Source organism: Dryobates pubescens, chromosome 1, assembly GCF_014839835.1.
Source record: "Dryobates pubescens isolate bDryPub1 chromosome 1, bDryPub1.pri, whole genome shotgun sequence".
NCBI classification, from domain to species: domain Eukaryota; kingdom Metazoa; phylum Chordata; class Aves; order Piciformes; family Picidae; genus Dryobates; species Dryobates pubescens.
The window spans coordinates 59,504,340-59,529,040 of NC_071612.1; the positions used below are offsets into that span (position 1 = coordinate 59,504,340).

Consider the following 24,701-nt stretch of genomic DNA (forward strand, 5'->3'; position numbering starts at 1 on the left):
CATTGGGATGTGCTGCCCAGGGAGGTGGTGGAGTCACCATCCCTGGAGGTGTTCAAGAGGGGATTGGACGTCACACTTGGTGCCATGGTCTAGTCATGAGGTCTGTGGTGACCAGCTGGACTTGAGGATCTTTGAGGTCTCTTCCAATCTTGGTGATTCTGTGATTCATTTGCCAAAAGGGAACAGATCTGCCTATGGAATTTCTGGTGCTTCCAGATACTTGTGGTAACATTAACACAGCTTCATCCTGAAAGGTTTTTCTGTGGCTCCTGAAGGTGGCCAGCATATACCAAAGGTATGTAGAATCATGGAATGATTTGAGTTGGAAGAGACCTTTAAAGTCCATCTAGACCAATTATCCTGCAGTCAGCAGGGACATCTTCAGCTTGCTCAGAGCCCTGTCAGCCCAACCTTCAATGGTTCCAGGGTTCCATCTACCACCTCTCTGGGAAACCTGTACCAAGGTCTCACCGTGCACAGTGTAAAACATTTCTTCCTTCTCTCCAGTCTGAATCTACCTCTTTTAGTTTAAACCACCACCCCTTGTCCTGTCACAATAGGCCCTGCTCAGAAGTTTGTTCCCAGCTTTCTGATAAGCCCCTTTAAGTCCCCGAAAGCCACAACAGGATCTCCCTGTAGCCTCCTTTTCTCCAGGCTGAACAACCTAGACTACTTTAAAATTTAGACTTGAGTGCCAATTGAACCATCAATATTTGTTTAAGAGATTGGTTCAAATAAAGACCATTAGAAGACTAATTTTCCATTTGATAACTGCAATGCTAAAGAAGCAAGGCTTATAATATCTGCTGTCTCCTGTTGGGTGTCTTTTTTTGGTCTCCTTCTGCTCACCCTCAACAGCTTTGGAATATACGGGCTTGATTTAGCCAGGGCAAACTACAATGTAGAGGAGATTTAAGAGTGTATGACTAAATTGTTGTTAGTGCCACCACTGAAAGAGCAACAGTTTGAGCTCACCCTGTAATAAATACCTGAAAATCCAAGTCAGAAGTTCCTACAAGACATATCCATAACAAACTTCATTGGTTCTACTGTTCAAAGAGCAGCTACTCTTAGCTTCAGTACGAATCATGGAAGTTTGAAGATTTCTATTTGATTTGCCATGAAAACACCAGATACCTTTTTTTTTTTAATGGATTAACCTCTGTTTTAGCTAAAATGCTCCAAGGTGGACCAATCTGGGAAAAAAAAGGTATGCCTTCAAGACTGAGAAAGGAGCATTTTTTTTGCCTTTCTGGATTACTCTTCTCAACTGAGTTTAGCCCAACTGTGATTTGGGAAATCACGAAATGTGCATACACCAATTGCAAGAAAGATCTGGACGTGCTGGAAGGTGTCCAGAGAAGGGTCATGAGGGATCAGAGGCCTGCAGCTCCTCTGCTGTGAGAACAGGCTGAGAGAGTTGGGGTTGTTCAGCTTGGAGAAGAGAAGGCTCCAAGGAAACCTTAGTTTAGCCTTCTGGCATCCAAAGGGGGCTACAAGAAAGCTGGGGAGGGACTTTTTAGGGTGTCAAGGAGTGACAGGGCTGGGGGGGATGGATCCAAGCTAGAGGAGGGGAGATTTAGATTACATATTAGGAAGCAGCTCTCCGTCATAAGGCTGGTGAGACAGCGGACCAGGTTGCCCAGGGAGGTGATAGAAGCCTCATGCCTGGAGGTTTTTAAGGGCAGGCTGGATGTGGCTGTGAGCAACCTGCTGTAGTGTGAGGTGTCCCTGCCCATGGCAGGGGGGTTGGAACTGGCTGATCCTCGAGGTCCCTTCCAACCCTGACAATTCTATGAAATGTAACAAGATGCTGACTTAATCCATCAGGGGAAAGGGATTAAAACTGATACTGGTTTGATTTTAAAAACTCACTTTTAAAATTCCACATTAATTAAGGACAAGATAGCAGATTGAGGAGCACTGAGATGTGTTTCCCTAGGCAAACAGTTTTCATGCAGTGCTTTCCTCCATCACAGGACAACGTCCTTGTGAAGATGAGGGAATTTCTTTCTCTACAGGCTGGTTCTGAGATTCCCAGCCAGTTATCTGACATAAAACCATTACATTTTTCACCTCACATTGTGCTTTGGGTCTCTGATCTGTGCTATTTTTATTAGTAAGTTAGTGCCTCACCCTCTTGAAAAATGTTACAACTTATTCTATGTACTAACTAAAAATTTATTAACTTGCTCATACTTCTTACATGCTTCATCTGTTTAATGACCTGTAGTAGGTTCTTGCCATAAGCCTGCTCAGCCTTAATAACTCCTTTAGCTAACTCAACAGTGACACAGCTAGGAGGATTTTAAGAGCCAAAATATTTATCAATCTTTACAACAGAAATGAGGGTTAAAGAGTGGCCACAGTGTGAAATGTTTTAGCTCTTAAATCTTCAAGTCTCAAAACACCTTTCCATTGATATCAATTTTACCATTTTCTGCTTTCTCTGTAATTAAAACCAAAATTGTAAATCCATTATTTATTTGTTGGCTGGGGAAAAAAAAACAAACCAAAACAACAAAACAGTCGGTCTTATTAGGCCCTAACACTCATTTGTAGTCACATTCAAATTAAGGAGGATGGTGAGCATCAAGGTCAGATTGCACAGACTGCCCTGAAGGAGCAGAACCATAAAGTTACACACAAGCATAACCAGCTACTTCTCACACCTTGTGTACACATTTCATAACTCTGTTTGCACTGTGTACTTTCACTTGAGCCAAAAAGGAATTCTCAGTGCAAACAAGGGGTGATGTATTCTTTAAAGGTGAGTTGCAATGGAAGCCATTTTGGAGACAGAGAGTAGGACAGTGAAAAGTTCCATCATATTTTCCATGTTTTCCAGAGTAATGACTGTGTCATACACCAGAGTTTTATCACCACCTGCTCAGGGCAGATCATAGAATCATAGAATCAGTCAGGGTTGGAAGGGACCACAAGGATCATCTAGTTCCAACCCCCCTGCCATGGGCAGGGACACCCCACAGATGTGTAGAGAGAATTTTGTCATCATGCAGCACACGCTCCGTTAACTTGATACTTCACCAGGTCATGGTGGGGGGGACGGACGGACTTTAAAAGGATTTTTAAACATTTAGGGCTTGATGTTACTTGCCCCTTTAGTTACTTACATGACAGCCAAACAGGCAGACAACATGAACTAAAATGACTTAAATTTTTCTGCTCATAAGATGGCAACCACCTACAACCTGGATGTTGCCAGACAACTTCCATTCCTTCCTTGCATGCAATAAGCTTCCAAACTCGCAAAGGCAACTCCAAGTTATAAGTAAGTTGGGGGTTGGAGTTAAAAATCTGTGAGGGAAACATTAAGCACAGCTCATACAACCAAAAATATCTGTGAATGGAACATTAAGCACAGTTCATCTCGGATTGCAGGCAGGAAGAAACTGAAAAGGAAATGGTAACAAATCTGAGAGGCATTTAAGCCAATTCACTTTCAGCTACACCAATAAGCTAGTGAGGAGTCTCACTCTGGTCATGCTTGCTCCAGTTACATTATTGAGCTCTCCTAGTTATTAAGACTCTGTGGCAATGCCTAAATGGCCTGTTTCAAATGGTCCATGGGACAGCCTAACTCCCAAAGTAATTCTGGAAAATGCTTGAATGGCTCTTGGTTGGCTGAGCTGAAACTGGACCAGGGACAGCTCTAAGAATGTAGACTTTTAACCATTCACTTCCTGAGCCTGTGCAGCAGTTCCAGCACTTTTTAGTGAACTAGGGTGGATAAGTGCCTGCTGTGGTGGTGACAGGACAGGGGTTTAAACTAGAGCCAGGGAGATTTAGACTGGACATTAGGAAGAAGTTCTTCACTATGAGGGTAGTGAGATGCTGGAACAGGTTGCCCAGAGAAGTTGCGGATGCTTCACTCCTGGAAGTGTTTAAGACCAGCCTGGATGAGGCCATGAGCTAGTGGGAGGTGTCCCTGCCCACAGCAGGGATGTATGAACTAGATGATCTTTAAGGGGCTGGTGAGAGGCCTTGAGCACAAGCCCTATGAGGGGAGGCTGAGGGAGCTGGGATTGTTTGGCCTGGAGAGGAGAAGGATCAGGGGTGACCTCATTGCCCTCTACAACTACCTGAAAGGTGGTTGTAGCCAGGAAGGGGTTGGTCTCTTCTCCCAGGCAACCAGCAGCAGAACAAGAGGACACAGTCTCACGCTGCACCAGGGGAAGTTTAGGCTGGAGGTGAGGAGAAAGTTCTTCACCGAGCGAGTCGTTCGTCATTGGAATGGGCTGCCCAGGGAGGTGGTGGAGTCACCGTCCCTGGAGGTGTTCAAGAGCAGATTGGATGTGGCACTTGGTGCCATGGTCTAGTCGTGAGGTCTGTGGTGACAGGTTGGACTTGATGATCCTTGGGGTCTCTTCCAACCTTGGTGATTCTGTGATACTGTGATCCCTTGCAACTCAAACCAATCCATGATTCTATGACCCAACCCTGAGTTCAATTAGACTTTTCTGAGACTAGGGAATATAACTGCTTTGGGGTCTTGGTTTGGCTTTCCTTAGGTTCACTGAGTTATTTAATTTGCTATCAGCTTTTCATCCTAAATACAGCCCCAGTTTCTGCTTGCAAGCTGCGAATATATGTAGTAGGCACTTTTAGCTTTCAAGAAGGAGAGGCATGTAACTCTGAAGGTCCTCAGCATCAGTGTAAACATGAATAAGACTCTAGAACTCCCCAAACCCTCACTGAACATGCATTGCCTTTGTACACTGTGTTATTGGGCACTAACATAAAGGGTACTGAACTATTTTTAACCAAGCTCAGCGAAATATTGTATCTGTGCAGGAAGAAACTGCAGAGATGGAAAACTCTGAGGTACAAGTTACCTTCTTGATACTCAGGCAAAGCAAACACAAGCATCAAATTGCTGTGACATCTATCAGAGACATTCACCTACCCACCTCTGTCTCACATGAAAACAGAAGAAACATTTTGCTGCCACACAGGTCCGTGGTCTAAGCTTCGCACTGCTACAGCAAACTGGGAGCTGCCTAGTATTGACCCCATCTCCTGCACCTCATAATCACTCCTAGCTTCCAGGAGCTAAAACAATCCACGTGCCCTGTGGCCGCAGTAGAAAGCTGACAACTCTTCAGCTGGACTGTGCAAAAGCAAAGGGCATAAGGGAACCTGTTATGAATGATGGCTCACAGAAGACAAAGGGAGGAAAATCCTCCGGGGTCTGTCAGAATCTCTTCCCAAAGCAACGCTCATCGCCGAAGCAGGTTTTTCAATTCTTGTTTTCCTCCAAATTAGTGTCAGAAACTCTTATGGAGAAGCTGCTTTCTTTGAGGAGCTATGCAATGGTTTGCATGATGTACTTGAATCAGACAACAGTGCTATTTAGGATTCAGCCTGCTTAGTCTTTATTTGATTTCCATGTTTGAAGTTACAGGAGCACTCGATCACTCTTACGGTTTCGAACTCCAAAGAATTCCTCTCTCCCACAGAGTAACTGCCAGGTGTAATTACTATATTCATTAGCCCTTCCTGGAGTAATTGTCAGGAAAGTGGCAACCATACCTGCATCAATTTCTTCTTCCTCCTTGCTTTTTTTCCTGTTTTCCTTCCAGGACAATTAGAGTCTCTCTTGACTTTGTCTCTCAGCCCCTTACAGTAAGTCTCTCACGTTATTCACCTCAAACGTTTTCCTCCCTTTATTCTTCCCTTCAAAACACAGATTTGGGGAGGAAATTTGGGAGAGATAGTCCTAGTGTCTCTCGTTGTTTCTGTGCCTACCAATTTGCTGCGGCTTTGCCTTTAATTTAAATCCATTCATCCTGACACTATAAGGAGATTCATAGCACAGATAGTTCATCAGTGACAACAAAAGAGGTCTCCTCCTGTCTAAGGGTCAAGCTTCAGCAGAAATTTAGAATTGCCACATGCTGTATAACATTGTGCACTGCCTTCCTGTCCAGGGCTGGGGGAGGAGACAGGAATCTGTTGCACAGCCTGCGTCAGAGCATGCAGTCACACTACAGTGCATCAACTTCAGTGTGGTACAAGTTATTGTTATTCTAAACTTACCTCAGACTTCAGCAATATTCACTGCCTGTTCTCCTGTCCTTAGTGACAGGAAAGCTGTCACTTGCTGTTAGCGTATCAGACAGTTCCTGTTCTCAAAGGAGTCATAAATAAGGCTAGATTTGAAAAACAGAACAAACTTGGGCAGAAAAAGAACAATGAGCAGGAATGCCAAAATGCAGCGCGAGACCACGTTATGGCACCGTCAGCATATCTGAAACCAAGGAAAGCTGAAAGTCTCAGAAGGGACCAGAGAGAAGAATTCAGAGTCAAGCAAGTTCCAACAACAGACTTGAAACCTTTGAGAAAGAAATTCATACATCCCTAGTTTTAAAGACTTGCCCTGCTTTTCAACATTTCTTTCTGGCAAACAAACAACAACCACCAACCAACCAGGCTAAATAAATCAATAACACCCCCCCTGAGAGTCTAAGTTGATCTTCCCACTGCCTGTCTTCAAAATGCCCTTTAATTAATTAAGTCATTAATTTCCTTTCCTGATACTCACTATGGACAGGTTTTTCACTCTTTCACAACTCTCTGCTGTGCTGAGCCTCCAAAGTCCCACACTGGCCTTAGATCTCTGTCTTAATCCACCACTGCAATTAATCTAATTGCACTGAGCACCGGTAGCCTCTATTGAGATTAAAGATACTGTAGCTATTTCACAAGATTTTCAAGCCAAAGCCTATCTTAATGCTGCACATGACTCCACCTACTCTGCATATTGTTTTATGGATATTTCCATTTGTAAAGAAGCAGATCTCTGTTGCCAATGTTGGCTTTTTTCTTTCTCTCTTTTAAAGAACAAGACTGATCAGTCAGCAGTTTTGATCTCTCACCACCTCAAAACTGGCACCCTGGTGATTCAAAAAAGAGTGGAAAGAAAGAGGGACCTGCTGGAGAGAATCCAACAGAGAGCCACGAGGATGATTAGGGGACTTTAGCACCTCTCCTATGAGGAGAAACTGAGAGCCATGGGGCTGTTTAATCTGGAGAAGAGAAGACTACGAGGGGATCTGAACAATGTCTACCAATATCTGAGGGGTGGGTGTCAAGGGGAGGGGGCCAAGCTCTTTTGGGTGGTGCACAGTAATAAGAATAGAAACAACAGGTACAAGCTTGAACATAGATTTCAGCTCAACATGAGGAGAAACTTTTTTATTGTGAAGGTGACAGAGCCCTGGAACAGGCTGCCCAGTGAGGCTGTGGAGTCTCCTTCTCTGGACACATTCAAAACCCACCTGAATGCATTCCTGTGCAGACTACCCTGGCTGATGCTGCTTTGGCAGGGGTCTTGGACTCAACGATCTCTGGAGGTCCCTTCCAAACCTCTAATGTACTGTGATTCTGTGACTTCCCCATTCTCACTATTACATCACGAGGGATGAAACAGCATGCTATGCACAGCTCAGAAGGCTGCCTGCAACTCTTTTCTTGCATTAAAAAAAAAAAAAAAAAGCCTTAAAGAAAAAAAAAAAAAGGCTTTCTTAACAAAACTGTGACTCATTAAAAAGTTGACAGCTATCATATTGCAATGCCGAGAGCAACAAAAGCAACAACAGGCTGGTTCACAGACTTGTGTCAGAGTGGGATCAGCTTCTGCGAACCCTGACAGTAGCAATGCTGAGCAGGCTTTTATACAAATTCAACCATGAAGGTAGTTTGTGGGGGAAAGCAAGCAAACAAACCCAACAAAACAACCAATCACACAAACTCTGGACTTTTAATATCCTATTTTGGGATGAAGATTTTCATTGCCAAAAAGTTTCAAGGCGACGTGTGGAAGAGAAATTATCTTTGTTGGAGGAAAACTTTGCAGGGCAGGGGGAGGGTTATACTCAAGGGTTTTTCAGTACTTCAGTCAAGAATTCCTGCTTATGCCAGCTGTGCTGTAATAGCTATTTCTTAATAAATCACTAATCCTGGTCTAAGAAAATAATTCCTCAAATGTCATTACCTGTATCAGAAAGAAACTTGCCTAACTCGATGCGTTACCCTAATCTAGCCAGAGTAAGACTAAGGCGGTGAGGTGATTTCACAGGTGGATTTTACAGCAGGCATTGAGGTGTTGGGTTACTATAAACCCCTCCAACTAAATAAGATCTTGTGACTATAAACCCCTCCAACTAAACAAGATCTTGTGAACATAAGAAACATCCGGCGCACCCAGTTTCACTGGGTACAGTTAACCAGCCTGGTCACGAGGCAGACCCAAAGAACAAGTCTCTGGGCAGTGCCCAAAGGAAACTGTGTAAGGAACCCTCTTGGGTCTCTTATTCATCATGCCATAAAGCTGCTTGTCTGCATCACAAAAACGATTAACCAGTTCAAGGCAACTGGCAAGCTCACATCACAGCTAATGCCCCAAGGAGCTTGCAAAACAGAACCCAGATCAATTGGCAAGCTGGTCATGGAGGGCAAGAGTTGTGTTTGCTTGCGTGAGGATTTCTTCAGTGCAAACATCCAAATAATTCAAAACTAATTTAAAATGCAAGCTAGGGACTACTAATTAAGCTTCCACAGGAATTTTTTTGGACATTATTTTGCATTGCCTTGATAACGTAAAAAACCTTCAAAGCCATTGTTAAAAACCTGAATGTTTCAAAGCAATCCTTCAATATTCGCTTATTTTCCCCTGTACATTCAGAACCTCTCATAATAAACTTTTCTAAGGCTGAATTTGAAGCTTATTCTGTAAGAACTCACACCTAGTTGAGGTCTTTACTCAAAAAAAAACCCCAAAACAACCCTACTCCAGGCCAGCATAATAATGCCAGCAATAGCTCTACTGTAAATGTAAAAAACCCCACCATAATCCGGGAAAATAAATCTTGTTAATGGTGCTGATTTCATTCAGGGACCCGACCTGACGTAAAAATCCTTTTGTGCTAAATAAAGCCTGAAGTGTCATCTCATTTGTCATCTCAAAGCATCCTCAGCAACAGCTGGAAATTCTGAAAGTGAAAGCATATCTGCAGAGCTTTTGCTTCCACGCTCTTTCATCATGTTCTAGGACAAACTCTCAGAATCGACACCTTTATCTGAGGGCTCTGCAATGTGCAGTTACTTCTCAAGAGCTATTCCCCCCCCCCCCCATTAGCAATTTGTATAGGATTTTTATAACAAATCGACCACTACCCTGCTTTCCCTCAATACTTCTCATCATTTTAAAGCTCAAATACGTTCGCATGCCTTGATGGAGAAACAAGGCAGCTCAGATCTGCAGTTTAAGCGCAAGTAATGGCATCCAGGAGGGACAGAGAAGAAACGCAGTAAAATCCTCACACAGCTTTAATGCCTTAACGAAGCAAATCCATCCACTAACTTCAGCAGCCAGAGGGATAGCTACATCACCAGCTCAGTGCAAGAACTTCGCTTCAGACATATGGCTAGTTAGAAAGCAAAGAGAGAAAACATTTTTGCCTTGTCCTGAAGGCAATGAGAACCTCAGCCTGTGGCCTCTTCAGAATTTCTCGTGATTCCATTAAATATGGTCCTGGATAAGGTTAGAGCACGCAGATAAAATACTGTGTAAATAAAGCAACCTTTTGCCCTCACGTCCTTCTGCACTTGCTTATCTATAGATTCCTCTGGGTGTAACTGAAAATTAAATTTGGCCTTGTGTTATTTAACATTCTTAAGTAGGATTAAAAATCAATTTAGCAGCGCACCACACAATAACACGCTTCTGTTAAGTTTAAAAACCGAGCTTCAGCGTAGAGTTCTGTAGCTGAAATGCCACTGTAGGGAACAGCCAGCACCAACTCCAAGTAAAACATATTCGAGATGAAAGGATAAACTCTTTGGTTTTATTTACTGTAGACATAAAAAGTCAGGACCTAATCCTGTCATGAGGAAGTCTGCACATTAGGAAAGGCAGTAAATAGAAGTGGCTGCATTTTTCCACAAGCCCCCATATTAGATAGCACCACAAAGCACCAGGTCTAGGTAGTAAAACCTGTTTTTCTGACCACCTTTACTAGAAGATCTTGGTGTGAGCGTTAAAGCCTGTAATTAACATTTTTCTTTTCATAGCTCCTCTTTTTCAGTCTAAGAGGGTGACTTGGTTTGGTAGTGTGACCTATGTTTCAAACCGCCAGGGCTGAGAACTTATTTCACAGCAGTATCAAAACATTCCCCGGGCATAAATATCGAACGTGTACATCACTGTTTACCTAGAGACAGCCACCTAAATCCAAAGGCTCTCCAACTTCAAAACTGCTGCTTCATAGCCATAAATAGCCACAGCAGTTACCCAACATCCCTGTTCAATAAATCCAAACAAACACACAAGTACTATGGACTTACAATGCAACGTTAGAACAGAAATCCCCAGCTATACGCAACGCATTCTGATCACAGATTGTGTAAAAGCTTTAAGACAAGACTATCATTCTTGGCAGGACTACTTTGTGCAAATAGGAAATTCTCTGAAGAGCAATTTGCTTAAACTCAGTGGAAAACACAAGACACAGGAAGAAAACTTCCATCACTCTCACTTATTCTGCATGCTGGTTCCACCGCAGGTAACATCGTTTGCATGAATATAATGCATTTAGGTTTTTATACATGCAAAGAGTTAGAGGAATTGTAGCTGGAGGTCTCCTGTGGAAAAAAAAAACCCCAGGATTCTGGCAAAAGGGAATCTAAAATATGTCACAATCAGATCTGTGATAAAGAGGAAAGACAAGAGTCCCCATGGAGCTCATGAAATTCCAACAACTCATAAACCAGCACGAAGTGCAATATTTTCCTCCCATAAGAGCTGCTACAAGACCCAAACTAGAACTAAAGTCTAATTTGAAGGTCTAGAATATGCTAACACCAACTGCAATGTCTGTATCACAACACTAGTATTTCATTTAGCATTAGAATACAGTAACAGATCACATAAATTCCAGAACAAAAGGCAGATAATGTGCTGCTCCTGCTACACTGGCATTGCATAACTCATTGGAAGAAAAACGTGTAGGACTTTTGCTGTACGGTACAGATTCTAGATTGATATACAATCATAGAATCCTTCTGGCTGGAAAAAGACCTTCCAGATCACTGAGCCCAACCATTCCCATAGAATCATGCTTATTTAATTTCACTCTGACTGAGCATACAGCAATCCACTTAGAGCTGGACCCTGTATTTTCAGCGTGCTAAAGCCAGACTTCAACAGCCACTGCACAGAAGCAAGGACCTACATGGGACATTCGTGACGTGTAGATTGCAAACCTGACCATCCTGAGACAGCAGAGCCACCACTGACCTAAATGGAGCTGGGATAGCTTTTTTTCCTAGGCTCTATGCACCTTTCACCAACATCATCTCTCATTTCTTTTTTCTTTCTTTCTTTTTTTTTGTTTTGGTACTGTGGAATGTTCTGTGTATTCCTCTGTCGGGCTATTAGCCAATATTTATTATGCTCTCTTATCAGATGCCTTTCAACATTACTGAGGCAAGTAGGAAGCCATTCTACAACGCAGGGTTAATCCATTAGCTACACACAGAGCTCTCCTATAGGTATGTACATAACCATAGATATATGTCCACCTGAGCAGTCATCAGGCATACTTCTGCCTGAACATAGATACACAAACCACAAAGCTACGTAAGCTTTCTGGTTTGTTGTTCTTTTTTTTTCCCCCCTTTATTTCTTTCTTTCTTCTTTTTTTTTTTTCTTTTTCTTTCTTCTTTTTTTTTTTCTTTCTTCTTTTTTTTTTTCTTTCTTCTTTTTATTTTTTTTTTTTAAATTGCTAATTATCAACCAGCAGAATAGACTTTGGGATTCATAGACTTGAATCCATAGACTTTGTCCTGAATGTTCAGACTGCACGGAGGTGATCTGCTTAGTCATGAGGGGAAAGGGGGTAGTTTATTCAAGTTCACGCAGCATCATCTGCTAGTCCAGTCCAGAAATTCACAACCCACCTTTGGAGGCAGTTATTTATCTTCCCCCCTTAAAGCAGCAGAATTTACCCCCCCCCCCCCATTTGCAGTGAAATCTAGTGAAGCTGCAAAGTGAAAACAACTGTATTAAGGCAATAGGGTGCTGCTTAGAAGTTGGGGAGAGGTGGGGGGAGGGGGAATGTTATGTAAATCTGGGGAGGTTTTATCACACCTATACCTACCTTACATAACTTTTAATGTATTTGTCATGTTTGCAGATTAGACTCTATCAATCTGTGACTGTTATAAGCATAAATCAACACACTGACAATCTAAATTAATACTTTCCCATCAATTTCCCTAGCACATCGTGTCTCAGTTGTAAAAGTGTAACTGTGGGCATTCCCACTGCCATAGATCATGAGGTGTTAAGGAGAGGGAACAGTATTTTCATTTGAGTGAGTAACAAGACTAGGCTGCTTGGTACTGCTGTAACACAGGTAATTAAAAATATCTATATAGTTGGTGTATCATGAAATTTAATTGGGGAGTGAGGTAATTGTTTAGTTCAATTCTCTAGAATGGTTTAGGAGGGGACAAACAGCCCAAATAATATAATGGAAGGTGTGGGTGGAGTGGGAGGAAAATGTGAACCTCATCAAATTTACTTAAGTTCTGTGAAAGTTTCCAGATATGAAGAGTTCAGATGAGGCCTTGCTTTTTACCCCCCTTTAATTAAAAGACTAAATGCCTACAAAAGCTTTAGTAGGATATTTGCTTTGTGGAGTGAGAAGAACTGATGTCTTTGTAGCAACAGGCAGAAGAAGTCTGTATTGCAGCAGGGATGCTGAAGTAGAAGCTTAGCCTTTAATATAGTTGCCACCTGGATTTTCTCCTTTGTATCTCCTTATACCTGCAAGATCTGGAAGTCCCTCCAGCCCCACTCACCACAGGTACTAGGACTAGGGTGACAACATGCTTAGTACCTGCATTTTCTACACCATTTGTCACTGGAACCTGAGAGAAAGCACAACTGAAAAAAGACTGTCCTTCATAGGAAAAAGCAGAAGGGGGGGGGGGGAACAGACAAAAGAAATGTAAAAGGTTTATCATGTTATGTAGGAATCAATCTGCATTTCATATTCCAGGAAACCTAAATATCTGAAGACAAATCTTAAAGCTCCTTCATTTTTCATTCTGCCTCCACAGAGGATAGAGTAGTGAGGGGGTATTCCCACCCCCCCACAACCCCCCCTCCAGTACTCTGTAAGAGTTAAATGAAATCCTTAAGAAACAACCTGTTAATGGGAACCCCCTACCTCTGTCTGTGGTATGGCTGTGTAGGACTTGAATATAACCATGTCCTCCTGCTCTGGGTTATTTGTGACTTTTTCTCTCATTGCTTCACAAAAAGTTAACTGAGACAAAAGAACATTTGGTACAGAGTACCTGAAGTGTAAATCCCTGCTCTTAAAAACATCCACAGAATTATGGAAATACAGCATGGAAGAATTAGTACTCCTCAGCTAATATATAGCTGATAGCACTAAAGTCAGTGCTATCAGTGATTAAACCATGAAAATAGTGGCAATGAGTAACAAGAAGTATTGTACCCATGAATTCAACAGAGCCTAGCATGGAGAATTTATAATTGTATTTGAATTTCTCTTGAGTAACTGCAGTGGAAAGTGTTTTCCTGTGTGCCAGAGGAGAAAACAGGAATGATCCTTGTGACAAAACCCAGTAACTTAATTTCTGAATATCAACGACACACAGCTAGCGGCTCACAACCAGGCTACAAAAAAACCAGCCACTCAAATATATTCAACAATAATCTGAACAGATTCTATGCAGAGAAAAGAAGAGAAGAGAAGAGAAGAGAAGAGAAGAGAAGAGAAGAGAAGAGAAGAGAAGAAGAGAAGAGAAGAGAAGAGAAGAGAAGAGAAGAGAAGAGAAGAGAAGAGAAGAGAAGAGAAGAGAAGAGAAGAGAAGAGAAGAGAAGAGAAAAGAAAAGAAGAGAAAAGAAAAGAAAAGAAAAGAAAAGAAAAGAAAAGAAAAGAAAAGAAAAGAAAAGAAAAGAAAAGAAAAGAAAAGAAAAGAAAAGACAAGCCTCAGCAATCAAGGTGAAAAAAAAAAAGCAACTATTAAAATAATCAAATCTACTTATTATTTAAGTCCAGCATTGCACAAGAGAGAGGTTTTGCCCTACTTTTAAACTTCTCCTTGTTTTGCAGTATAATTCTTTTGCAAAATTAATTTTATTACCCATGACTCTTAGCAAAAAAAAAATAAAATAAAATAATTACTAATTTTCTAAAATGATGCTGGGTCTGAATTTATTTTATTCACTTAGAAGTGGATTGTTGGTTGCTTCAAAGAGTTCACATAAGAGGGGGATTTAGAAGACGGGTTGATAGTGATGGGGGTTTTTTTAATTGGGATCACAGGGAAGGTTAAAAGGCACAGCTTCAATGCTCTCCAATTAAATTTGAATGTTTCCCCCCTTGATTATTTTTTTTGGGGGGGGAGGTGGGGAGTGTGTGATTATTATTTATTATATGAGAGATAAATTTATATCAGGAGAGTATTTCTGTGCTGTGATGGAAGTTCCACCGAATGCTGCTGTTTGCTAAATTGCATTATCCAGGAATGGGACGTTGAGGCGTTTCTAAGAAACACATATCATGGCATGGCTCTTTACCCATATATAATCTCTGAACCCCTAACAACGAGATATTTGACAAAACTGATGCCTGAGAAGGTTGAATTGAATTCAAAAGCTGCCTGTGTAAAAAAAACACCACCACCACCAAAACACCACAAAAGCAACCCCACCACCAAAAACAACCCCGAACAAAAACCTTAAAATTGTATTTCAGATTGGTTATCATTCAAAGCCTATGCCAACTATTTTTTCATCTCTCTCTCCCCCTGACAAGCCCATGCTTATTTTGTACCACATGCCTTAACACACTGCTAAGAGTGATTCTTATAATCTCATAATTAAATCTCCGAGCAATTCTGGCAGCAATGTTTTGGGGGGGGAGTTGTGACAGCCAAAGAGAACAATGATGTCAAACACGCGACTTCATGCAACAGAGTCTGACATTAATGGGAGTGCAAGGGATCAAACTTCTTTTCAAGGTATCAAACTTCTCCTCAAAGGACAGCACGGAGTATCATTTGTCACAGATACTCGGTGTACGCCAGGAATTTTTAGTTAACTAGTAACAAATCATAGTAACCTTTTAAAAGGTAAATTACTGATTAAATTATGGACTAATTGATCGTGGAAAAATATCTTTTGTATTTGCTGTGAATACTCATTTTTATATGGGACGTTGGAACCATGTTCCGCAGCAGAATCTTGTTGAGAGATGGGCAGCACAAACACGAAGCTAGCTCACACCCCCCCTGCTTACTTCAGGGATAATTATGATTGATCCTTCTGGTTTAAAGGAACCTCGACTGCCCACCCCGTTAAGAAATTGATAATTTCCTGAGCTTTTCATCAGAACAAACATTGCTCTTACATCACTGATATTAATAAACACATCACTGTTAAGTCAGCACTGAATTGTCGTGTGTACACAGTGGCACAAAGTTACAACACCGCAGGAACTTGCACTCTCCAGTTGTAGAATACCCTGGAGAGAAATGACACCAGGAAGATTACAAAACGTTTGTTCCTGCGACCCTGAGGCATTGCCATCAAGACATGAGACATTTCAACACAGCATCTCAGCCGGTGCGGGCTGAGAAAGGCTCCCCGACCTTCCCCGGTTGAGAAATTGCGAACGACAGGGAAAAAAAAAAAAAAAAAGTCTGTTTCATTCATGAAGTGAATCAGCCAGGTGAGCCCCGGCCAGCGCTTCCCTGCTCGTTCCTTTCCCCCGATCGCAGCAGGAGGGAGCATCCTGCGCTCTGCCCCCGCACCGCGGCTGCTCCCGGCCCCATCCATCCCCGCCGGCTCCGCCAGCCAGCGGATCGCCCCGCTGCCCACCGGGCTGTCCTCAGCATCCTTGCCTCGGAGGGACCACAGCTCGCCCGCAGCTCCCCTGCCCTGCTCGGGTACAGCACCATGGACACAGCGCTCCCCGCCTTGCCAGGAGGCTGCGGAGCGGAGCCGCATACCGGGGGCCCCGCACACCGGGAGCCCCGCACCCCGAGTCCCGTGCCCGGAGCTCCGCACCCCGGGGAAGCCTCCCCCGGCACCATCTCACTGCCGCCTGCCGCGAAGCAGCTTCATTGCCCCCTCTCCGCCCACACAGCGGGCACCGGCAGTCGCCGTTCCCCCAGGGCCATGCCCGAGCGCTCCCGCTGCTCCCCCGCGCCCCATAATGAGCACTCTCACCCCGCTCCCGGCCGCCCCAAGCATCCCCTGCACCACCGCCTCCTGCGCCGGACCGGGGCTCAGCCCTCTCCCGTCCCACAGCCGCACGCTTCCTCACAGCCCCTCCGAGCCTGGCCGAGCCCTCGCTGACTCCGCTTCCGACCGAGGCGCCCCCCACACGCCCCTGCCCTCAGCCACATCTCCCCTCAGCCCGGTGCTCGCCTGCCGCCTCCGCCACCCCCCCTCACCTCGGGGGAAGGCTCCCTAGTAGCCCGCACTGACCTGGTGCTGTCAAGTCTCAGCGGGAGAAACTCTTCCCTTCTGGTGGGATAAACTCCCCCGCTCAGCCCGTCCTCCCTGGCCGGCACCGCCCCCCTCCCCCGGCCGGGCCCCGCCTCCCCGCCGGCCCACACGGCCCAGGGGCGAGCCGCCGGCGGCAGTGGGAGCGGCGCCCGGGGCCGTGCGGGTTCGGTACGTTGCGAGCCGCTGCGGGCCGCTGGCTGACTGTGAGGCCGGGCGGGCTGCGGACGCAGCGGGACCGGGGGCTGGGGGTGGTGGGGGAGCGCACCGCTGGAAGAGCTGGAGGCGGAAGAGCTGGAGGCGGAGAGGGAAGGGGTGAGCGCAGGGGTGAGCGCGGAGGAGGAGGCGCTGCCCCGCCGTCCTTCAGTCCCCGGCCGCTCTGCCCGGCGGGTTCCTATCCGCGGAGCCACATCGCGGCGTGTACCTGAGGGCATCCCGCTGGCCCTGGAGTGGATCTGGAATTTGATCTCTGATCTCTCTAATCTCCCCTAACTGAAAATTCGGGTTTTCCGGCTGCTGACTGCTTTGTCTTTTGCGTTCCCATTTCCAGCTAGCTCCATTCTGCCGCTGCCTCTAGTTGATTTGGTCACCTCCCTCAGTTTGTGTCCCACTGTGGCAGGACTAAAAGCTTGTCTGAAAAGATTCTTAGCAGTGACAGAGGTAAATGCAATCCTTCCCCCCCACACTTTAATTTTTTTAGGTACAGATTCTCTCTCCCTCTATTCCCCCCCACCCACTCCCAGGAATGCAGAGAGATGGTACAGGCTGTGATCGGTGCGTCTCCAGAGAGAGCAAGTTCCAACAAGCATGTCACCTCCTCCTGTTTCACCCTCCGATTCTTTCACAAAGCAGTTAGATGTAGAAAAAGAGTCACAAGATCAACAAGGCTTTAGAGAGTCATAAGTCAGGATGCCCCAGGATACAACAGTTTATCTTGACAAACTCTTCATCTCCTGGACATCATTAGAAGATTCACAGGATCCCAAATTTACCTCATTGTGGTTCTTAGTCATCAAGCATTTGGAAAGACAGCCTACATCTGCTTTATTATTTGTATACTGAAGGCAATTTATAGATTGGAGCTGGATACGTCAAAATACCTGCTCTACTTACAGATACCAGCATCGCCTACAGCTTTTTGTTTGTGAGAACAGTCTTCCTGTCTGCAGAGGCTTGAAGCCTTCTCTTAATTTTTATGAGAGTTATCTCTTTGTATAGGCTTGAAGGAAGCATTACTTCTGCCTTGACACATCAAGGAGTATTTTTCAATTCACACTTTTCCATCCACCTGAATATTTTTTTCAGCCCTAAAAATGTTGAAGCTTTTTGGGTTTCTTTTTTTATTTTCTTTTTTCCTTCTTTTTATTTTTTTTTATAAGCTCTTTTGTTGTTTTCTTCTTTTAAGGTTTGGCTTGGTTTGGGGTTTATTTTGCCATACAGCACTAATATCTATTCAGTAACACCCTGACTCAGAATTAGGAGGCAGGGATTGGAAAAATGGGCAAAATAAATCCTCAGAATTAGCTCGAGATGCCGCAGAGGAATAAACTGGCAAACGTGGGTAAAGTGATCCAACAATCACAGAAGCTCAAATACCTAATTTGTGTTCATATTTCTAACCATTTTACCGCAAAATTTCAGGTCAAGTTTCACTAGAAAGTTAAAAGGAAGAAGGATCGTAGCTGGACACCTCCAGAGAGTTCAGATTTAGCTCTGCTGAGAACAGAAACAGCGCTGGAGAGTACACCCAGTTTAACTTGAAGTGTCTGGAAAAATAGAGGAGCTCTCCCCAAAAATCTGAGCTGTAAGATGCAAGTCTTTTCAAACTCCACGAGACCTGGAGCGTCACAAAAATTGGCCAGTGAGAGTGAACATCTGATGGTGACTATAAACTCATTCTTTCAGCCTAAATTCATAGGGAAAGGGGAAATACGGTGCCTTGTTTAGATCCGAATGAAGTTGCCTGGATGAAATAGGCATAGCTACCTCTGGCCAGAGAAATCAGCCAAACTTCCAGAGAAGGGTTACAAAGACCATCTTATTTTGTTTCTGTCCTAAACCTTCTATTCTAGCAAGTTCATCCTCATCAAGCTGAAAGAGTAACCCTGACTCAAGTACAAAATGCTTAGGTTTAATAAATATACATCTTAACAGGTTGAGACAGGGAAGGGGAAAAAAAACCCCACAACTTACATACATTAAATTAAATGATCTCTCTAGAAACGTTTTAGCTAATCTTAATTTGAAGACTCAAGAGCTGGAGAACACATCAGTCTTCTCTGGTAGTTAAAAATATGCCTTCTTTATAAAGTGAATTAATCTTGTTGAGGTTTTTTTTTTCCCCCTTTATCAGCAAAGAGCTGTGGTTTCACTCGTGGAACAGAGAGAGCCAATCGTTTTCAGACGGGATAAGGGAATAAAATAAGCTGGGAATTGTTTTATCCACTCCAGAGTTAATTCTGGAGCTTCTTTAGGCAGTCATGAAATGGTCACAATAAAGAGATGATCGATTTCTCCTGCATTATTTGATGGCCCAGCTTTTGATTACGTGGACTTTTCCCCCCTGCTCCTCTGAGAGAATTCCTACGTTCGGCCGAGGCTTCTCAGCATTATGAAATAAGAATGAAACTTCAGGCTCAGGCCTTCCTGAATCATGGACAAATCTTCCCTAAGTTCAAAGAGAAGCAGAAAAAGGGCTGCAGTTGCAGCATCAGTTCCAGTGTTAAAATGAGATGATAATTGCCTTCGAAAAAGATCAGTTACACTTTGGTTTTGGTTTGCTGGGTTTTTTTTTCCCCTCATTGGATATAAAAGCCATGGTTAGTTCTTCCCATGTGAAAGAATTGCATTTGATATGATGATTATTTTGAGTCATTCAGCTTTCCGTGGTAAGTCTTTTTGAAGAGTTTACTGTGTCTGGAAGGGGAGAAAAAAAATTAGGAAGTCTGCATGCACTTATTTCTGAGTGGATATTATTAATTGCTAAGAAAAGTGGAAGTGGATTAAAATGAATCAGATGGCAAAAATAATCCCACTGAAAGGAGAGAGAGAGCACTTTGTGGACTCTCAGGGTGGCTAAGGGATTAGTATGGACCAAGTAACCCCCCTTGAACAGTTTTCTTTCTCTTTTCCGTCTTAATGAATGGATTTTTGTGCGGTAGGTTTTCACGTGTGCCAGGTAGGGCTTTCTGCTTTGATCTGAGGTCAGAGCAATGAATATATTTTAAGAGCCTCTCCCTGTGATTTTTTTTTACAATTGCCTCAAAAAAGGTAAAAACCCTACAAGGTCTGTGGAGGTGAAAGATTTATGCCTCTGCCTCTCTCTGCAAACAGGCTGGTTCCAACCTCACTTAATTATGTTGATGTTTCCATCGTGCCTGTGCTTCGGGTCTCTGGGTGCCTCGCAGAAGTTTAACCTCACAAATCATCACGCACTGTGTCCTGTCTCAGTCTTCTGGGGAGAACGAAAAAGTATCCGGCCAGACTTTAAACATCCAGAGGGCAATCTCCTGCGCCAGCTATAAATCTTGTCACGACAAAGGGATCACATTCTGATTGTGCAAATTGCATGGCTTTAAAGTAATGGAGTTTAAATAAGCTTTAAAGATATATATATATATATATATATAAAACCTACTGTGTTGCTGCCTGCTTTAAAGTCACCCTCTCTGCTTTCTCTTGGGCTCCACGATGTGTTTTAAATGTACATATCCGGTGTGCTTTTATCGATAGCGAGAACTTCGCCTTAGCAGAGCTTATTCTGTTTTTATTGGCAGGTTTTGGTCTGGGAAGATCTGTTTGTTAAAAAAAAATATAAAAAGAATTTCATAATATCTCACCACATTCCTTGTCATTTTTGACATTATATATATATATATATATATACATACACACACACATGTTTTTACTTGAAGGAAATCAGAAGTTTCGGCAGCGTTCTCCATGGGCATTTGGCAAAACCTATAGTTTAAGCTTGCTTTTTTTTCTTGATGTGATGGTAGAGGACCATTCCTTGGTGTGCATCCAGACTCTTGGGAGAGAGCACTCTGGTATTGTTGCGCTTCACACGTTGCACCTCAGATCCAGCAAAGGTGATAGGGCCAGGCATAATGCAGATTGTTCCATAGATAACTGTAGAGCGGGTCAAAACAAGAACCCTCCAGACTAAAAGTGATCCTCCTTTTCCTGAACTTCGAGGCTTAGAGAAAAAGAGAACATAATCCCAGTCATGCCTGCTTTAAATTCAGTAAGGTCTCCCTCTACAACTACCAAACCAGGTGGGGGTGCCTCATTCTGTCACTCCCAGGCGACCAGTGACAGAACGAGAGGACACAGTCTCAAGCTGTGCCAGGGGAGGTTTGGGCTGGATGTTAGGAATAAATTCTTCCCAGAAAGAGAGATTGACCCACTAGAATGTGCTGCCCAGGGAGGTGGTGGAGCCACCATCCCTGGAAGTGTTTAAGACCAGGCTGGATGAGGCACTCAGTGCCATGGTTTGGTTATTAGATGGTGACGGGTGATAGGTTGCACTTGATGATCTCTAAGGTCTTTCCCAATCTGCTTAATTCTGTGATTCTGTGAAGGCCAAGATCACACCAAGCTGCTTACCTCTACATACAATGATTTTTTTTCAGTGTCTTTGGTCTTTCCCCAACTCTTGACTTCACTGACTTAGTTCTCTCCTGAAGAGATTAATATTCTCTCTGGGACTGTCTGGTTCTTCTGCAGCTGGATGCTCTCTTCATGTTCTAGTCTTATTCTGATCACACTGTTACAAATTGCATATCACACACAGACAGCTGGCAAAAGAATAGATAGGAATAAAGAGCTCAAGTATATTCTGCTGTCCATCAGGTTTGTTAATCCATCAGAAATGTATTTCTGGAGCAATCATTTTAAAGCAACCCAAAGTTTTATGGTCATTTTGAGTCTCATTTAAAACCAGGTTGTCCTAATTTCTCGGGTGATTAAGTTAAGACAGATTTATGAAGGTAACTTATGCAACTTCAGAAGTTCAGATTTCTACAGTTGTACATGCTTAGACATCTTAAATTAGTAGCTGATGCAACCAAGACTTAGAGTTGTGCTAATCTAAGTTGGGAAGGAGGTGGTGAGTCTTGTGGTTAAAGCATGGGACTAGCTGCTGAGAGGTCTAGGTTCTATTCCTGGTTCTGTCACTGACTTCCTGTGGGTCACTAAGTCACTTAGCTATGCCTCATTTTACTCCTATATGTAATGCAAATAGTGCTTCCATTTGCCAAAGCAGTGTGGGACAGCAGTCATTAGTGGTTATGCAATTATTTTGTGTTCATGAAAGGATTTGTGTCTTAACTGTATCAGCAGGCCACAACCTATGTTCCTCATGTCATTCCTTTCATATAATTTTCTGTGTCTTTTCTCTCACAGCAGTTCACTGATTCCAGTAAAGGAGACTCAAAACTCCAAAGTACACACTGTAACTTGAAGCATCTAGAGGACTTTGCTTCCAGATTCCACCTTAAACATTTGCTCATGAAGAGGTCTGAGTTTTCTTTGTAACAGTGTGAGAAAGGTTCTGTGGTATTTAATCCCTCATAACTGTTCAAAAAGAACTAATTCCACACACCCCCTCCTCCCCCCCATTGTTTCTTTTGGAGGATTGTGTGAAGACCTCTTGGTACTTCTATTTCCTATAACCTTTGTCCTGCTTTATGGGGTTTATACATTGTTGTGATGGAATTAATTTGGAATACTATTTTTAACCCCCCCTGCTTTCTACATATTTTACCCTAATCTCCAGAGTCCAAGATGTAGGAAATGCTGTCGATCAACTCAATGATGGCTCTGTAGGAAACCAGTATACACAGCAGCTACTAAATCCCAGCCAAAGGCAGGGAGTCAAGGGCATCTCCTGGTGTACTGCCCTGCCTTAAGGATTCATTTCTCAGCAGTTCAGTCACCATGGTATAGATCTCATGTTAGTCACAGAATCACAGAATGTTAGGGGCTGGAAGGGACCTCAAAAGCTCATCCAGTCCAACCTTCCTGCCAGAGCAGGATCTCCTATACCAGATCATGCAGTAACACATCCAGGCAGGTCTTGAATACCTCCAGAGAGGGAGACTCCACAGCCCTCCTGGGCAGCCCCCTGGACCTTCTATTCCTACTTCATGTCCCTGTAACTTCTATTTCTATTGTAGAAGGAAACTCTGGAGGGTTTTAGACCCAGGGGGCTACTGTGTCTTTCCAAATGATTGGTAAATTGGGTTACTCACAAACATTTCAAACATTTTTTTTTCAATTCTTTAGGACAGGTAAAGATAGTAGGGGACTGAAAGGAAATTCAAAGGCATTCAGACTGCCCTATAGATTTAATTAACTTATCTTCATTAGTCATTACAGCAAAGGAGTTGTGTGGCTTTCAATAGCAAAGACTAAATAAAGCAGTTTCTTGTTTGCCTTCATAATTAATATATATTAATATATTGCTAAATAACCCCAAATTATGTCACACTGCTAATGTTGTTGCTGACAGAATCACCAGGAGGAGCAGCATGACACTAAAATGGAAACATCCTTCTCCTGCACCTCACAAATTGTGTGGCTGAGGCCGGGAAGTTGCGACCACCGAGGAGTGCTTGGACAAAATGCACATGAATCTCTGCCTTCTAACTCCCACAGGTGGATCCACAGGCAGTAATGTGAGGCTGCTGACAGCAGCACCCTCAAAAAAGGGCATAAATATTTTGCAGCATTAGGGCAGATATTTTTTTCAGCGTTGTTTTGTGCAAATGCACACAAATGCTAAACTCCGGAGGCCTCAGCTGACAGTTTCTAGTGGGTAAACAGTTATCTGCTTACTCTGTGATCAAAACTTTGCCATTAAACTATGCTGCCAACAAGCATGGAATTTTGCTTGGCAGAGCAGCTGTGAGTTGAATCTTTATTGGCAAGGAGGCTCAAGGGGGGACCTTACTGCTGTCTACAACTACCTGAAAAGAGGTTGTAGCCAGGTGGGGGTTGGTCTCTTCTCCCAGGCAACCAGCACCAGAACAAGAGGACACAGTCTCAAGCTGTGCAGGGGGAAGTTTAGGCTTGATCTTAGAAAGAAGCTCTTCACAGAAAGAGAGATTGCACATTGGAATGGACTGCCCAGGGAGGTGGTGCTGTTGATGTCCCTGGAGGTGTTTAAGAAAAGTCTGGATGAGGTGCTTAGTGCCATGCTTTAGTTGATTAGATAGGGTTGGGCAATTGGTTGGACTTGATGATCTTGGAGGTCTGTTCCAACCTGGCTGATTCTGTGATTCTGTGACTGTTGAATTTTGGTTTGCAGCAGTAGAAGAAGATCAAACATGGGCAGGCCATAGAGCTTGAAATAGCTGTTCCATGAAGAAAGCCATCGTGCTTCATTCACGCAGAGAGATCCAGTGGGTTCTCAGCTGCTCCTCTGAACTGAAATAAATCATTATTTTCATCTCAGACCTTCTGAAAAAAAACACAAAACCCCAACACACCAAACAAGCACAAAACCCCCAAGCTAATAACTGGTTTTCAGCCTGTGCTAAGCATTAGGAGGATGCCAGGTAACTTTAGCAGTGAATCAGGGGCTATTCTGGGAGGGAAAAAAATGACAATAATTTTCAGGAAATAACCTTTTTGTTCCAAAACAGCTGTCATTGAACACTATTATATCTACAACAATTAAAATTATCTTTGGTAACTTTTAGTGTTTGGCATGGCTCCATTATTGTTCAGTTAAATATTTTTCAAGTAGGTTAGGACTTCTGCCCACTGTGTGCTTGAAGCCCTTCCTTATCAATACAGCAGCTCGCTCCCTCCTGTCACACTGCAGCCTCTCCCAGCAGGATGTGTGCTCTTGTCTCCTGTGAAGATCCCTCACATCCTATAGAATGGCAACAAGGCTTCTGCTGGATGCTGATGACTCAACGTTTACAGCACATCGAGTCTGCTTTTTAATATCAAGTGTTGAATGCCAAAAAATACTGGGGAGAAAAAAAAACAACCACCCAACAACAAAACCCCAAACCCCAAACAAACCAAACCAAAACAAGCCCCCCCCCCCAAAAAAAAATTCAAAAAGAATGTACTAGCTAATGCAAAAAAAATAAAAGGGAATTAGGAAACATGT

General features: G+C 43.4%; 1 protein-coding gene across 2 annotated transcripts in view; it reads right to left on the reverse strand.

Moving 5' to 3' along the window:
- Positions 1-17,014, reverse strand: part of PPARG (peroxisome proliferator activated receptor gamma) — an 80,718-nt gene extending 63,704 nt beyond the window's left edge. Inside the window, exon 1 of one of the 2 annotated variants that reach the window (XM_054166600.1) lies at positions 16,998-17,014. In XM_054166600.1, the coding sequence (XP_054022575.1) occupies positions 16,998-17,007 (10 nt within the window). In that variant the 5' untranslated portion in view covers positions 17,008-17,014. Of the gene's footprint in view, positions 1-16,555; positions 16,592-16,997 lie in introns of those variants that run through there. The other variant, XM_054166609.1, reaches the window with a different exon arrangement.
- Positions 17,015-24,701: the final 7,687 nt, after the last annotated feature.